At 40.6% G+C, this 17564-nt stretch overlaps 1 protein-coding gene across 2 annotated transcripts in view; it reads right to left on the bottom strand.

Annotated features, from left to right (window-relative positions):
- LOC137162471 (MAM and LDL-receptor class A domain-containing protein 1-like) overlaps positions 1-17564 on the bottom strand; it is a 320533-nt gene that overhangs the window by 97340 nt on the left and 205629 nt on the right. For both annotated transcript variants that reach the window (XM_067562330.1, XM_067562331.1), the window contains 2 exons: positions 15661-15789; positions 4489-4647 (listed from right to left, as the gene is read on the bottom strand). In XM_067562330.1, coding sequence (XP_067418431.1) covers positions 4489-4647; positions 15661-15789 — 288 coding nt within the window. The remainder of the gene's footprint in view (positions 1-4488; positions 4648-15660; positions 15790-17564) is intronic.

The following is a 17564-nucleotide window of genomic DNA, read 5'->3' as shown; positions in this document are numbered from 1 at the left end:
ACGAATTTGCACCAACCAATAGCTAAATTTTATATAGCCATATTCATGAAATAATAGTAACACACAATGTGCAATTATATGGCCTTCCAAGCACATTTTGTTTTAAACAACAAACACTTTTTGATCAAGCAAACTCTCTTAATATCCCATTTTCAAATTTCACATGGCTCAATTGCTCAGGAAAGACAAAATATCTTTTATCTGGTGGCAGCAGTGACAAAGGCCAGGGTAATTCTCCTCTGGAGGATAAAATGCAGAGTTTTTCAAACCAAGAAATAGACAGAATTATCTTTTTCTTTAAACACAATCAGCTACAAGCATGTTCAGAATCATAATACTAATGTGTCCCGGCCCTTAATGGGCTCTTCTAAACCTTTTGGTAGATATTTGGCTAACAAGTTGTGTAACCAAACTGATAGGTTCCCTGTGAGTTTGGAGAACTTTCTAGGGCTATTATTCATAATTTTAATTTGGTCTAATTAATACAGGCTTTTAGCTATACAACAACAAGATTTTCCCTCGAAGGAGGACTTCACCGTCAGTGGTGGACAAGTTTCTCTAGTGATGACTTGCATCATTTCTGCAGTCAATAGTACACCACCATGCAGTAATCTCTATTTCTCAAAGCACCACTCTCCCTACCTTAAAGGTGAACATGGGTCCCATCTGCCTTGTGCTGAATCCTGCCATGGTGCCTCACATTTGAACTCTTGCAGCATACGCTGGTGTGCGATTGAATTTGGGGCTATCCACATTCCAGTTTCATATGTTTTGGGATTTGGAGTGTTCCAAACTCCACTGTGCACCAGATAGTACTATAAATCAAGTGTGAGGTATCATGCCAAGTCAAGGTATAGGTGTAATGAAAGTCATGTTTAAGGAAGGTGGAGTTGGGGTTCTGCAAAGAAAATGGTGATAATAGTGGGTGGAGGAGGAGGCATGGAAGAAATATTGGAAGAAGGAATTAATAGTCTGGAGGGGGAGGGAAGACTGATGGAGAGGACAAGTGAATAGGGAGTAACATACCCCTATCCAACCCCATCTCACACAACACACACACACACACACACACATATACATACTTGCCAAACCTTCCCATATACCCTAGTGTCAACATGCCCAACCAGTTTCCTCCTCTGGCAATACCAAACACTTCTGCAGGTGCAATGCATCCCTGGCTAAGCTGCTCTCTGCCAATTATTACAGTTGTTATTATCATAGTGCCTGGAAGACCCAAATAAAGTTGGAGCCCCACTGTGCCAGGCGCTGTACAAACCCATATTAAGGGACAGACCCTGCCCCAAAAGAGCTACTGATGAATGCTGCTCTTTTCCTGTTGTAGGATAATGGAGAGGGGGGGGAAGGACCAAAAAGCTGTGTTACAGCTTTAACAAACAATTAGAATATACCAAGGTGAATTCATTACTGAGGTATCAGATGAGACCACTCATTGGCTCTGAGGACCTGGGCTGATGGAACATGTAAATAAAAATCTATTTTGGTGTGATTTTTAAGCATCAGACTATTTCTGGCAATTGATCTGGAAATTCTGTTAGTAAGGTAGTAAATAAGCCTTTTGAGACAGTGACAATTAACATAAAGAAAGATATTTGCTCACTACTTCATCACTTCAAGAATCAGGCTCATATGGACTGGGGGCATAACATGAAAGGCTATTTCCCAGTTGAAGTGAACTGCATTTATTTTTACCTAAAATTGCACACACTTTTGGTTCACTCATTCATAACATGAAATTGTCTAGTGGGTTTCAAAATTGGATACAACATGCCGCTCTTCTAGACCAGCAAATGATCACTTATTCGGAGTGAGACTTATTCAGTTTGCACCTCAACCCTATGTAATTTCTGGCTATCACTCACCTGGAAAGGGACGTTTTGCAAATTGCAACATCTATCAGTGAAATGCTATCAGTATCTCTCTCTCTGTCTGTAATATTTTTTCAGATGATCTGCTCAGGTTAGATTATCTGGGTGGGGGAGTTATGCCTTAGTACTTTCAAGAGACATTATATTTTAAACATCCTCAAGTGAAAAAGTTATTTCAAAGTTATTATAGTGACATGGATATGCTGTATTCTAAATCAAATGGAATATTACTATATGTTTGCACCATACGTAGCAGAATGGAGACCCAGCATAGTTGGCTTCTTGACACCATGACAATATAAATTAATCATCATCATCATCATCATCAGTTTGCTCTGGTATTGGACTAAAGTGTTTGAGGTTGGAGTATTTTGTAATTGATCATTTATATTCTCTGAAGATTTACAAAGCAAAGCCTCATGGATATTGCGGAGGATCTGGGGATGTTACCTTATCAGAAGAGCAAATCTAGATGTATTAAGCAAACTTAATTTTGTTTTAATTCTATTTTTCTCTCTTTAATCAATCTTGTTTTTACTGAGATTACTGTTGTCTGGGTAATTTCAGATGTCTGCTTGGGGACAAGACCCCGTAATCTGCAAAGAGAGGTGCTGGAGGAACCTACACTCCCCTCTTAGCCTTGGTCAAGGGGCATCAACTATCAGAATTCGGTTGCCAACAGGTTGTGGCAGATGGCCTCAAGGGGAGAAGCTGAAAGACCAAGGAGGAGACAGGAGTTAGCAGTTTTGATTCCAGGTACATAATGAAGATAATAGATATTACAATATTTTCACCACCTACAAATACTTGTTCTGCAATATTTGTTTTCTCCTTAAAAACCTAACATAACAGCATGTTGTCCTCATAATACCAGGTAATTGTATTGCATGTTAGTATATTTTGTTCTGTGAGTAGTATCAAAGGCTACTTTACTATCAGGAACTGGGATTTCTGTTGGGACATGCTAATATGAAATGCGTTTGTGTTGTAGTAAGCTCTTGACTATCCCCAATATGAGGAGGATCATTTACACAGATTTGAATTGTGGTCCTCAAAGATTATTCTCCCCCCCCTCCTCCCCATTTGCTTCTCAATCATCCTTTAAGGACCTGTGCATAACTCTGAATCTCCATCTGGAACCCATCAGTGTTATGCCAAGTTTCAGCCAAGGAGAGACATTGAAAATGATGATCAGCAGCAGAGTGCTATGCTTGATGTCATTGGATCTGCAGCCATTTACACCAGCAGAGAATTTGGCCCCTCAAGTCAGATCTTCTGTGTTGCAGTGGTTTCTTACTATTTAATATTTGCACTTCAGTAGCACCTACAGCCATCATTCCAGGATCAGAACCTCATCATGCAAGGTTCACCACAGATGCACAGTAAAAAGACCACAAAGAGCTCAGCCTAGATTATGACAAAATAGAATTGTGGATGAGACAGAAACAGGTAAAAGGGAAGGAAAAGATAACAATAAAGTAGGCAAGTACAAGAAGCAGAGGTCTCAGCTCACCACATACCTGGGCATTTTGTTCATTTATTAAATGGGTTTGCTGTTTAAAAAACAATCCCTTCTGAGTTTTGAAAGCCTAATTCCAGATTTGTTTTTGTTTGTATCCATCAGAATTACATGCTGTGGAAGATCAATATAGAAGTGTGTTTACAGCTTCATTACACAGAATATACAAAATACGCTGTTGAGCTCAGTGGAGTTACTTTTAATTCACTCCAGTGTAATTGAAAGCAGAACCTGGCTCATAATATAAAGTGCAGCAGAATGACAACAAAAGGGGACACTCACTCAGAAATATATAAGGCAATGCCCACGGAAAAGTCCAACAGAAAAGGAACCAGGATTGTCACTGACTGTGTTCTCTTTTTTTGAATCTACTTCTTCATCTTTTTAGGACTAAAAGAGTAGGTTTACAAATACAGCTTTAATTAATAAGGATTTTGCAGATGCTTTCAAATAGACAGTAAATTTATTTAATCCGCCGTGCCTCCTTATTAAAAGTTTGTTTCTTCATAGGGCTCATGATTAATAAGTATCCTTACATTTGATTTAGCAGCTCATTGTCTAGAGATGACTAAACAAATACAGCAAACCACAGTGGAGTATCAATAATGATATAATCAAGGCCACTTTGAAAAGAGCAATCTATAAAATTACACTGTCGCTGACTCAACCAATGATTAAAATGTCTGATAACGGGCCTCCCTGTTAGGCTGTTTATTTTTAATTGCATTCAAACAGCACTGGTGGCTACTCTGACTGTATAAATGAGAAGATTCAATACATTCATATGGTCTACTTTAGCATAGCCATTTATGATATCTATCCCCTGTTGAACCTTATCATCCGAAAGAATGGAACATTTTTATGGGCATTTTCCAATTAGCTCTACAAAACTGTGGAATTTGCTCACCACCACTTCCTTCTCACACAATACAATTAATTTATCTCATGTCTAATAAGCAGGCCTGCTGTCTATTTTGGGACTAATTCTGTAGGATACTTTGTTTCCTTCGCAGATGGCTTGATGATTTTAAGAGCTGATTTTCTGTCACTTTCCCCGAGCTGATGTGTGGAACTTAATATTACCTGGTGTATGGTCATCATCAGGACCACTTTGCCCTCTGACAACCCTGTTGCCAATACTCCAATCAAAATCGCCAGAATCTTGTGCTAATCCACATGTAATAATCCAATCTTGGTCTCGTGTTTCAAAGTTACAGCTTCCAGGGATACTGGTATACTGACCTAAAAACACAATAAAAAGTAAATTCACTCTCTTGAGTATCAATATATAGTAATATCAGTTGTATGTTTAAAATATGATAATAAGCATACCACATATAGTAATAGCAAGGATTCTGGTAAACTAATGCCAAATTTCCATATGTTAAGATGAGAACATTGCTTACTGTACGCTTCCTGATATAATGCAGGCTCATGAGACAATGTAGTCTCTTTATTAGACATACATTATATTGGTTCTGATTATGCCATCCGCCCTTTTGATTTATTTAACCTCATTGGTGTATGGCAATGGCCAGTGTTGAGGACATTAGGGAGACATGACTGTGGGTATGTCTACATTGCCAGCTATTCGGCGATCGATTCAGCAGGGTCGATTGAGCAGGTAGTGGAGACACGCTCAGTTGATCCCAGATGGGCTCTCTGGCTGACGCCGGTAATCCACCTCCCCGAAAGGAGTAAGACACCACGCTATGTGAATGTAGTTCCGTCGACAGGAGATACGCAAGCTACATTACGTAGCTTGTGTATCTCCCGTTGACTGCCGGCAGCAGTGTAGACCAGGCCTGAGTATGGGAGTTGTTTGAGCTTAGGAGAGTGGGGGAGATAACAGCAAACCAGATGCTAAAATTGATCTCGACTCCTATGCTTAAGCTTTCCTATGCACATACACTGGCATTCTTTTACTATGGCCTCTGAGTGTAGTTTTATAAGTGAAAGAAAGTGTGTTGGTTAAGATACTGGATTCGGACTCAGGAGATCTGTGTTTAATGCTCTACCACAGACTTTCTGTGTGGGCAAATGACTCAGGGCCAGCTCCAAATTCCATTGAAATCCATAAAAATCTTTCCATTGATTTTAATGGGCTTTGGAGTAGGCCTTTAACTCTCTGTAAGATGTAAGTAGTCTTATTACCTACTATTACCTACTTTGACAAAGTTCCTTTAAATAAGCTAGCTCTACATATTTAGAATTGAATTCAGTTGATCTTTATGTGCTATGTTTCAAATACAGTGTCTCAAAATGTTTTCTAGTGAGAGAGACTCTTGAGAAATTCTTCTTTACAAATCTGTGGAGATGATTCATATGATTCTAAAATAGATTCATGTTCAGGATAAAAAGGTGTAGAAGGCAATATTGTATCCCTTGATCATTCACAGGAAGCACAATACATCCCCTAATCATAGAGTGCATCTGGTAGTTTTGCCTCTGGTTTGGCAGGAGTAAAGCATGAATGCACAGGTCAGTCTTGGAGTACATTACATTGGGAAAAACTGATAGAAGGCTTGTCTTCACTTACCTTGGAGATTCAGCGGCAGTTGACCGGAGTTACACAAACTATGCAAAAAACTTGTGTAACTCCCGTCAACTTCTGTGCTTCTGTTCTGCGCGCCGTCTTCACTGCACTGCGCCAATGGAAACCGCGTTCCCATCAATGCAGCGCTATGCCACTTGAGAAGGTGGTCTTAATATGTCGATTTCTGGATCGACTGAGAGGGTCTTCACTGACCGCTCAGTCGATCCAGATAAGTCGATCTGATGGCAGTGAATTTGCCGCCGTCAGTGAAGACATAGCCAGAGTGATTGATGAAGGAGGCACGTATCCTCTCAGTATTTCAGCATTTGCCCTCTTACCTTTTTTCTCCAATGGGATGCTATTTTCAATACTGCCAGTCAGATAATTTCATAATGAGCACCAAAGTGAAAAAAGCAAGAACACAAAAATATTGTCATGGCAATAGGTGCTAATGTAATTAATGTTATGAGTCACTGATGTGAGATTCCAGGAAAGGGATGAGGACTAAGGCTATATCTACACTACAGACTTCTGCTGGCATAGCTATATTGGTCAGGAGTGTGAAGAAATGTGATTCCTGACCAACAGAGGTATGCCAGCAGAAGTCCCTAGTGTAGATATAGCAACAAAGCTTAGCTTTTACCAGTACAGCTTGTTTCACTTGCAGGCGGTGTGGGGTGGGATAGACTTTTAATATACTGGTATAAATTGCAGTTTTGCCAGTATAGTTGCATCTACACTAGAAGCATGTTGCCAGGATAGTACAGCAAAATTCCTGTACTGGTAAAATGCTCCTTGTGCAGACATTGCCTAAGTCAGCACTTCTGGGAGAGGAGGCAGTGATACATTAGCTAAGAAGAACTCTCTGTGTGTTGTTTGTGATCACTTCAGGAAACAGTATTTGTGTGCAGTCTGCAAATGAAGAGGTTACACCAAGAAAATACCTTCATTCAGCATCAGATTTCTCCTTCAGTGGGACATTAACCTGCACTGATGCAGAGCAAGATTAAATGATTTGCCTAAAGTTACACAGGAAATTGAGGGCAGAGTCAGGACTTGAAGCCAGACCTCCTATGACCCAGTCATATGCCTTAACCAAAAGGCTAACCCTCCTCTCAGTTTGGTATATGCTGCAATTCACACCCCCATATCCCAGTGCAGTGCAGTGTAGACAAGCCCTCAGATGCCACTAAAATTGCAGATCCCCTCTTACATTCTCGAATTATAAACTAATCTGCTTTTCAATTGCAAACTGCACATTTTATCTCCTTGAGAAGAAGAAACAATCTAAACTAATAGGACCACTTCTGACATGTTTAAAATTCAATTATTTAATAGGATGGTCCAAAAAGTCTTGTTTGTAACAATAGACTTGCTATTTTCAAATAAGAAACTAAAGCAATTATCTTTATTATGACGCAGATATGCAAAACCATAAACTGTAATCAATGCTGTTTTGCAGGATTTAATTGTAAAGATCTGATCTGGTCATTAAATACCTTAAATGAAGATCATTTTGAGCCAGTAAATGACATATAGCATGTGAACTCTAAGAGAAAGATCCTACAACTGGTCGCTTTTGGAAATCATTAAAGAAAAATAGGAACACAAACACATGGAACACAGCACAGTGGTCCGTATCTTACATTGTAAAGCACTACAAAGGCCAACTGAGTTTTAATAAGTGAAACATACGAGCAGGCAGTGCAAAGAATTTGGTTGTGCTCTTTCAAGAGAAAGTACATGTGTCTTGTACAGTTCTAAACAGATCAAAGACCAAATTAATTTTGATTTTATAACACTATTCATAATCATAGATTCGTAGAACATTGAAAGGGTTGAAAGGGACCTCAGGAGGTAATCTAGTCCAGTCCCCTGTTCAAAGGAGGACGAACCCCAACTAAATCATCCCAGCCAGGGCTTTCTCAAGCTGGGCCTTAAAAACCTCTAAAGATGGAGATTCCACCACCTCCCTAGGTTATCCATTCCATTGCTTCACCACCCTCCTAGTGAAAAAGTTATTCCTGATATCCAACCTAGACATCCCCCACTGCAACTTGGGACCACTGCTCCTTGTTCTGTCATCTGCCACCACTGAAAATAGCCTAGCTCCACCCCTTTGGAACTCCCCTTCAGATAGTTGAAGGCTGCTATCAAATTCCCCCCTCACTCTTCCCTTCTGCAGACTGAAGTTCCTTCAGCTTCTCCTCATAAGTCATGTGCCCTAGCCAGCTTCCACTTCTTGTAAGCTTCCTTTTTGTTGCCCTCCTCTGGATCCTCTCCAATTTTTCCACATCCTTTCTGTAGTGAGGGCCCCAACAATGGACAAAATACTCCAGATGTGGCCTCACCAATGCCGAATAGAGGGGAATAATCACTTCCCACGATCTGCTGGCAATGCTCCTACTAATGCAGCCCAATATGCCATTAGTCTTCTTGGCAACAAGGGCATACTGTTGACTCATACCCAGCTTCTTGTACACTGTAACCCCCAGGTCCTTTTCTGGAGAACTGCTGCTTAGCCAGTTGGTCCCCAGCCTGTAGCATTGTATGGGAGTCTTCCATCCTAAATGTAGGACTATGCACTTGTCCTTGTTGAACTGCATCAGATTTCTTTTGGCCCAATCCTCCACTTTGTCTAGGTCACTCTGAATCCTATCCCTACTCTGTAGCATATCTACCACTCCCCTCAGCTTATTGTCATCTGCAAACTTGCTGAGGGTACAATCCACCCCATCCTCCAGATCATTAATGAAGATGTTGAACAAAACTGGCCCCAGAACTGACCCCTGGGGCACTTTGCATGATATCGGCTGCCAACTAGACATCAAGTTGTTGATTACTACCCATTGATCTCGAAGATCTAGCCAGTTTTCTATCCACCTTACAATCCATTCATCCAGTTCATACTTTAACTTGCTGGCAAGAATACTGTAGGAGACTATATTGCAAGCTTTGCTAAAGTCAAGGTATAACACATCCACCGCTTTCCCCACATCCACAGAGCCAGTCTTCTCATCACAGAAAGCAATCAAGTTGGTCAGGAATGACTTGTGCTTGGTAAATGCATGCTGGCTCTTCCTGATTTCTTTCCTCTTCTTCAAGTGCTTCAAAATGGATTCCTTGAGGACCTGCTCCATGATTTTTCCAGGGACTGAGGTGAGGCTGACTGGTCTGTAGTTCCCCAGATCCTCCCCTTCCCCTTTTTAAAGATGGGCACTATATATAATTTTTTCCAATTGTCCAGGACCTCCTGCGATCCTCACGAGTTTTCAAAGATAATGGCCAATGGATCTGCAATCACATCAGTCAACTCCCTCAGCACCCTCAGATGCATTGCTTCTGGCCCCATGGAATTGTGCATGTCCAGTTTTTCTAAACAGTCCTGAACCTGTTCTTTCACCACTAAGCGCTGCTCAGCCCCTCCCCATACTCATAGAATATAAAAAGAATAGTTAATGGGTTTTGTGCTTTAAGATAGAATAGTAAAGTATATAGCCTGGGAAAAGGGCTGGAAGGACCTGATAAGGGCTGTCCAGACGCTAGCACAGTACAAATAGAGGGCAAACATAAAAAACAAAAGCTGACCAGAGCTGACTACACCCGGCTAAGTAACACTTGAAAGTGCCTACAAGTCAGGATGACTCAGCAGAAATGCTTACTGATTGGTTAAACTGACCGCAAAAGTGAAACTGTTCACTGATTGGTTACATACTGATAGCAAAAGTAACACTGTTCACTGGTTGGTTACATACTGATCAAGCTGATCAGTTTGGTGATCAGCCTGTGGGTACTTAAACCCAGAAAGTCAGTTGCACTTAGGACTGCAGCCCGCTGGGATCCTTGGTAGCTGGACTGAGCCCTTCTATGAACCAGCAACATCCAAGGGATGGCTAATACTTATCAGAGTTGACTCGGTCCAAGGGGCTTAAGGAGAGAAACATTTTTGGTAATGTATGAAAGTACATTTGCTTTAAGATAACAAACGAACATCTGTCTGTTTATCTGGCTGTGAAGAGTAACTAGGATTTTACAAGCGACCATCTATCTGTAAGCACGAGGTAGTAAGTAATAGAACTGTGTACTATAAGAGAGAGTTTGCAAGCGACCATCTGTCTGTAAACACAGTTTACAAATGACCATCTGTCTGTAAATATGAGGCAATAAGTAGTGAAATTGTACAAATGACCATCTGTCTGTATAAGGTAACAAGGAGTTTACAAACGACCATCTGTCTGTAAACATAGTTTACAAGTGACCATCTGTCTGTAAGCATAAGGAAAAAAGTAATAGAATTGTGCACCATAAGAAATGAATACATGTATGGTAGAGTATTAGGCCTTTGTATCTTTTTCTGATTTTGTGTTTGTATTAGTTATGTCTATGTACTTTGTTCTTTACTAATGAATAAATAAATGAGCAATATTGCTACAGTTGAAACCTAGTTTGCATTCTTGTTCGGTCACCCCCACCCCCCAGCTGAGGCAACTCCTCTGCTTCCAGAGACCCACACTCCTAAAGCTAAGGCCTTTCAGGCTGCTCAAGTCCACGATACTGTGCTGCCGTGTGCAGTATTTTGGTAGCTGACCTTCTTTTTGTGAAGACAGAGGCAAAAAAAGCATTTAGTATTTCAGCTTTTTCCATATCATCTCTCAGTAGGTTGACTCCCCTATTTAGTAAGGGGCCCACACTTTCCCTGACCTTCTTCTTGTCGCTAACATATCGTAGAAACCGTTCTTGTTACCCTTTACATTCCTTGCTAGCTGCAACTCCAGTTGTGCTTTGGCCTTCCTGATTTCACTCCTGCATGCTTGAGCAATATTTTTATATTTCTCTCTAGTCATCTGACCAAGCTTCCACTTCTTGTAAGCTTCCTTTTTGTGTTTAAGATCACCAAAGATTTCTGTTAAGCCAAACTGGTTGTCTGCCATATTTGCTATTATTTCTGTGCATTGGGATGGTTTGTTCCTGCGCCCTCAATAAGATTTCTTTAAAATACAACTAGCTGTCCTGGACTCCTTTCCCTCTCATATTAGCCTCCCAAGGGATTCTTTCTATCAGCTCCCTGAGGGAGTCAAAGTCTGTTTTTCTGAAGTCCAGGGTTCGTATTCTGCTGCTCTCCTTTCTTCCTTTTGTCAGGATCCTGAACTCTCCTGGTCACTGCTGCCTAGGTTGCCATCCACTTCTACTTCCCCTACCAAATCTTCCCTGTTTGTGAGCAGCACGTTAAGAGGAGCACAGCCCCTGGTTGGTTCCTCAAGCACTTGCACCAGGAAGTTGTCCCCAACACTCTCCAAAAACTTCCTGGATTGTCTGTGCTCTGCTGTATTGCTCTCCCAGCAGATGTCAGAGTGACTGAAGTCCCCATGAGAACCAGGGCCTGTGATCTGGAAACTTCCGTTGGTTGTCTGAAGAAAGCCTTGTCTACCTCATCCTCCTGGTCTGGTGGTCTATAGCAGATGCCCACCATGACATCACCCTCGTTGCTCTCACCTCTAAACTTAATCCAGAGACTCTCAACAGGCTTTTCTTCAGTTTCATACTGGATCTCTGAGTTATCATACTGCTGCTTACCTACAATGCAACTCCTCCACCTTTTCTCCCCTGCCTGTCCTTTCTAAACAGTTTATACCCATCCATGACAGTGCTCCAGTTGTGTGAGTTACCCCACCAAGTCTCTGTTATTCCGATCACATCATAGTTCCTTGACTGTCCCAGGACTTCCAATTTTTCAATTCCCAGGCTTCTTGCATTCATGTGCAGGCACCTAAGATAACTAGCTGATTGTCCTACTTTCCCAATATGAATCAGGTGGCTTTCACCGTTGTAGCCTCCTCCTTGTGCTTACTCCTGGTTTTCCACTTCCCCACTTACCTCAGGTCTCCATTCCCCAGCAAACCTAGTTTAAAGCCCTCCTCACTAGATTAGTAAACCTATCTGTGAAGATGCTCTTCCCTCTCTTTATTAGGTGGATCCTGTCTCTTCCTAGCAATCCTTCTTCTTTAAACAACATCCCATGATCGAAGAATCCAAAGTCCTCTCTTCAACACCACCTGTGTAACCATGCATTTAATTCCACAATTCGATGGTCCCTACCTGGGCCTTTTCCTTCAACAGGGAGGATGGACGAGAATGCCACTTGTTCCTCAAACTCCTTTATCCTTCTTAGAGCCACATAGTTTGCAGTGATTTGCTCAAGGTCATTCTTGGCAGTATCATTGGTGCCCATATAAAGAAGTTGGAAGGGCTAGCGGTCCAAGGATTTGATGAGTCTTGGCAGACTCTCTGTCACATCCTGAATTCTAGCTCCAGGCAAGTAGCACATTTCTTGAGTATCTTGGTTTGGACGGCAGATGGATGACTCTGTCCCCTTAGGAGGGAGTCCCTGACCACCACTACCCATCTCCTCCTCTTAGGAGTGGTGGCTGTGGAACCCTCATCTCTAGGACAATGCATCCCAAGCCTTTCTATTAATCGGGTGGTCTTCTGATCCCTTCCCTCAGATGACTCTTCCAAACCATTCTCCGCAGTCGTATCTGTGTAGAAAGCTTGAAAATGGTTGCTTACCTCTATCTGCATTGGGGATATATGGATTCTCCTCTTTCTTCTTCTGGAGGTCACACACTGCCAATTTTCTTCCCATTCTTCAGTACGCCCTGCACTGCCCTCTCTGATTCTTCAGCCTGCTGTGCCTTCAGTACCAAATCCTGATTTCTATCCAGAAAGTCTTCATTGTCTCTGATGCATCAGATGTCTCTGATATTTGGGTCTCTAATTCTTTAACCTTCTCTTCCAATATGGAGACCAACTTGCACTTTGTACAGATGAAGTTGCTTCTATCCTCTGGGAGAAAGACAGACAAGGCACATCCTGTATAGGTCACAACAGCTGATCGTTCACTATCCATATTATCTTCCTTTTAAGAGCCTCTTCAGATGTTGTATTTACTGCTCACAGAAGCCTGAAAGGCGAAAACTCTGTGGGAACTCCTCAAGGCAAGCTCCCAAGCGAACTCCGTATGTTTGCTTCTCCTCTGTTTGCGGGAATTCAGCTCTAATATCTTACCAGTGCTTCAGAAAGCATTTAATAATAAATATTTATGAACAGCATTTGCTCGGTCGATGAAGTCACCTGCATGTCTGTACCTGTAGGGTATTTCTTCTTTTTGATGTAAACAGAATCTGTTTAGGAGTTATGAGAAAAAGACTGGTCCATTTGTCTGCAGAATTGCTTTTATTTCAATAATTCAAGCACTGCACTAGATGGTTCATCAATGTTGAGGTCTGCTATTAATCAGATCTGGGTGTATAATTGACTACAGTATGTGAAAACTGAAATGGCTTTCATGTATGGTTTTCACATCAGTATGAAAATTATGCAAGATTGCCTGAGTGGAAGGAATGAAGCATACAAAAAACAACTGCTACAAATTTTACTTTTAAAAATAGGATCCAACACAATATTCCATTCCACCAATTTTATGTGGATATGATTGCTATTGGGCCAAATTCTGTTGTAAATCCAGAGAAATGCTTCAGTGGAATTACTCCAGATTTACACAAAGCAAAACTGGGCCCTTCTGACTTCAGAACTGGGCAGAACTAGGCAAAACTGACTTCAATAGTTACCCGAGTGTAAAACTGATGTAACAGACTGAGGAATCATGTCCAACCTTGAGCTGAGAGAAAAAGGGAAAAATTGCAGTTACAGCTCCTGCTGCTTCTCCCCACAGGAGGAGGGTTGTGAAAGGTCTCCAGGGCCAGGCTGAAAGGGCACAAGCTTTATCCTGCTTTGCCGGACTCTTGTGTGAGAAAATCTGACCTTTACTATTTGGAGCTGCGTTATGCTGGCGGTGTGGAGTGGTCAAGAGCAATCCTATGAAGGCAGGGCTCAAGGTGGCTGCAGAATGAAAGCATTTTGGAGTATACTTTGCTCTTCATTATAAAAGAGTAGTTTATGCCCCCATCTAGTGCTTATTCTATGCCACAGCAGATATACCCAGGGATCAATGGTGTCACCCTACCCCAAACTCAGCCTGTGGCACTATGGTTTGCTAGGCAGGGCAACCTAGTACTTACTTTAGCACTCTGCATGCTACATTGCAATATTGAACTGTTGCTGTACAGAGGGGACAAAGATGTTCCCCAGGCCCTCTTCATCCATGGTAAATCCATGAAGCAAAGGACAGTGTTTTGCCTTATGTGTTTAAGTTAATATTTTTTCCAAGAATAGCTTTTATATATTGAAACAAACTTTTGGTTTGTGACTCAAACTGATTTATGGCATTAAATGCTCCCATTCATTGTCTGACTAAGAAAAGAAAGCTGATGGTATCACAAGTGTTCTCCGGAGAGCACTTACAGAAACCAATGGCAACTACTTGTATGCAATAACAAAACTAAATCAAGATCTTCATTAGTTTTTTGAGTATCATTAAAAAGCAATTTGCATTAGACAGATTCAGAGTGTGATATTTTTCTGTTGGGGGCCCGTAAAATATAATTGTGGTGAGTTTGCAAAGTATTTTGCTGCAGTCACACTGTCTGACTACTAAAGAAATATTAATGTATTGCTACAAAATATGAACGAGCCTTTAAAAATCTATTTATTTGCTTGAACTGGTTATCCTTTTAAAGGTGCAGTTCAGGTTAGATTTGTTCTAGTTGTGAATCAGACCCAAAGAATGCACAAATCACAGTAGTACAAGAAGGGCATATCAAGGGTGATTTCAGTGACACTTTCACATACATAACATAGCAGAATTTGCCCCTATAGATTCAAGATTAAGAAACAGACTGATTGCCAGGATTAAGTAAAAGCCTTAATAAACTGTTTTGTCCTCTTCCTCTTAAAATGTAGTTCTAGTATGGACAGTGACTCTGCAAAAATGGCACGGGAGCAGGGTGGGGACAGAGGTAAGGACTCCATGATTACAGCATCTTAACATCAAGTGTTAAAATGTAGTTTGTTTAATTGCAAACTCTGTTAATTTAGGCTCTAAAAGTCAAGATGGGTTCTTTCCTTCTCACACATCAGCAGCAATAATGAAGTTCTGCAGGCCAAATTATGCTGCAATCTTCAGTCTTCACTGGAGTTGCACAGGTGTAAACAGACTGGAATTTATCAACCAGTTCTGTTGATGATGCAGAAGGAGGAAAGTAATCCAGATCACTCATTCTGCTTTTATTAGTTTTGGAGTATTAAAAAGCAATAAAAATGTACTTGTGTCATTAAAATGAGTGTATACAGGGAGTTGATGTGAAGGGTAATTTTTACCTGGTCAATGTTTGGAGCAGAACCTTACTGTAAATGCTTCTATATTTCTACCAATTTGCTTATTAGGCTTTTCCCTTAATGTCGACAGCTCAAAATCCTTTCAAGTTAATAAATGAATTTACATTTCTTCCTATAGATAAGTTGTAGAGTAATCCTTGGATTATCTTCCTTAAAAAAAACCCCTGAATTTGGTCTCCAATTTACTCTTTGTTTTGGATATGTTGCACATTTGTGACTTAGTCACATTTAAATATTTTTGTTGAATAAATGTCTCTGAGGATCTGAAAGTGTAAAACTTTGTGTAGTGGGGGGGCAAAAGAAGGGGCAGCATGTATGTAATTATAGTCTCCTGAGCAACTGTGCAAACCCATCTAAGATGTGCTACAGCATTTAAGGTTAAAATTCTAATTGGAGCTTATATAAATACAGAAAGATGTACTTACTGCAATCAGCTTCATCTGATAGGTCCTCGCAGTCTGGTTTGTAGTCACAAACAAAGTGAGACTCAATACAATTCTTGTTCCAACACACAAAATCAGTGACTGCTGGGCATTCCCTAGGACTCTCTCCAACTGAAACCAACAGGACAGTCAAATCAATACTTCAATTAAATCAAAGTGTGACCTTTTTTATTTGTTTACCCATTATACGCTATCACGTTAGTGATTTACTGCTTCTAACAGATGTTATTCAATCCCACTCTCCTTTAATGATGTCTTGTGCCTGCCTAGACTGTTATATTGGCCATACTCAAAGCTCTGAGGATGGAAGGTTTTGATTGGATAGGAATTCATTTTAACATCAGCACAGCACTTTCCCTACCTTACTTGTTGTGTGATACCTGTGCAAACAATACAATTTGCTACAAACTGGTATAAAGAGGGCAGGGCAAAGGATTAAACCCAGTCTCGATATATGAAAGAACTTGAAAATAAGATATTGTTAAATTTCCTAAAATTATCACTTCACTACTTTCATACAGTGCAGTTTTTTGAAGTGCTACAGGTCATTTAATTACATGAGATTTTTTGGTGTGTGGCAGAGAAACCTACTGCAGTCAACATGCAGGCTACATAGGGATTAGTCCTAAACTATTTAAAATGAAGTTTCATTTATCAGGACAACTTTTCAATCACTCTCGACTCTAGGTAAAATAGTGGAAGGTGTGAATGGGAATGAACGAATAAGTTGGGGATGTGCATCCAAGCAGAGAACCAAGGCCAGACAGTTCTTGGATTCAGTCCTCAGAGACCTGTCAAGCTTAAGATACTGATATAAATGTTCATCAAGTGGCTCAGTAAACTGGCTACATAACTCCAATTAGCATTAATAGGAAGTGTGCTGATAACCCAAAGCACAACATTTAAAATGCACTCCTATGAGTCTGAGATTATTTTTTCTCCTAGTGCCTCAAGCTGTTCAGTGATACATGTAGGAGAATGTGCTTTGACTGTATTCTTTGTAATTTGATCTATGGCTCCTTCAAACATGACTGAAGTGGGACTCATCATCTGCTACAGCTCTGGGCAGAGCAACTTCAATTGTGTAAAGGGCTAAGGCCAACATTTTTAAGAGTGTTCATTGATTCTGTATGTCTCTCGAAACTTGGGTTGCACAACTTCAGATACCTAAAGCCTGATATTCAGAAGTGTGGCAGACCCACAAGCTCTCACTGATGCCAAAATAAGAAAGCAAAACTAGATCCTGGTCCTACAGAGCATACAAACAAGGACACACTTAAAAAATACATCAGATGTAATTCAAATCCTTACAGCATGTAATTCAAAGGGAGTTCAATGATTGGTTTAGTTAAACGTAGTACTTCACTCTAATTTCTGAGGCCTAGATGCAATTTAACATAAGAACCTGTTAGAAGCTGTTATCAACATAGAAAATATGGGGATTTTCAAAATATTAGTCTGCCAATCCCTACCTGTATGCCATTGAAAAAATGGGTTGCCAAACTCTGGCATTCTACTGTGATTTAGCTCATTGAGTTATAACACTACGATGTATAATAGTAGCATTCAAATCTCTCTCTACTTGGAACTGCTTTACAAATCAATCTACTACTCCTGATGAGCTACTTAATTATGATGTGGTTGGAAGATAAAATAATATATTTCATGGAAAATAAGTCCCCCCCACACACACACACAATATCTTGTCTTGTTGCATTTGCCCACAGTGTGGGAGTATGTGTGCAAATAAATGGCTTTTGTGTTTCATCACATTCCTCGGCTGCACTTTGACGTTTAATCAAGTGGAAAGGTACTTTGTTACCTTATATTCTCTTTCCTGATTAACAATATCCCTTAAGTACATGTGCATTTTTTGTAAAGAATCT

The sequence above is a fragment of the Emydura macquarii genome, unplaced genomic scaffold (assembly GCF_026122565.2).
Source record: "Emydura macquarii macquarii isolate MOO-44397 ecotype Brisbane River unplaced genomic scaffold, CSIRO-AGI_Emac_v2 contig_2422, whole genome shotgun sequence".
Classification (NCBI taxonomy): Eukaryota; Metazoa; Chordata; order Testudines; family Chelidae; genus Emydura; species Emydura macquarii.
This window is presented reverse-complemented; position numbering and strand designations above follow the sequence as displayed.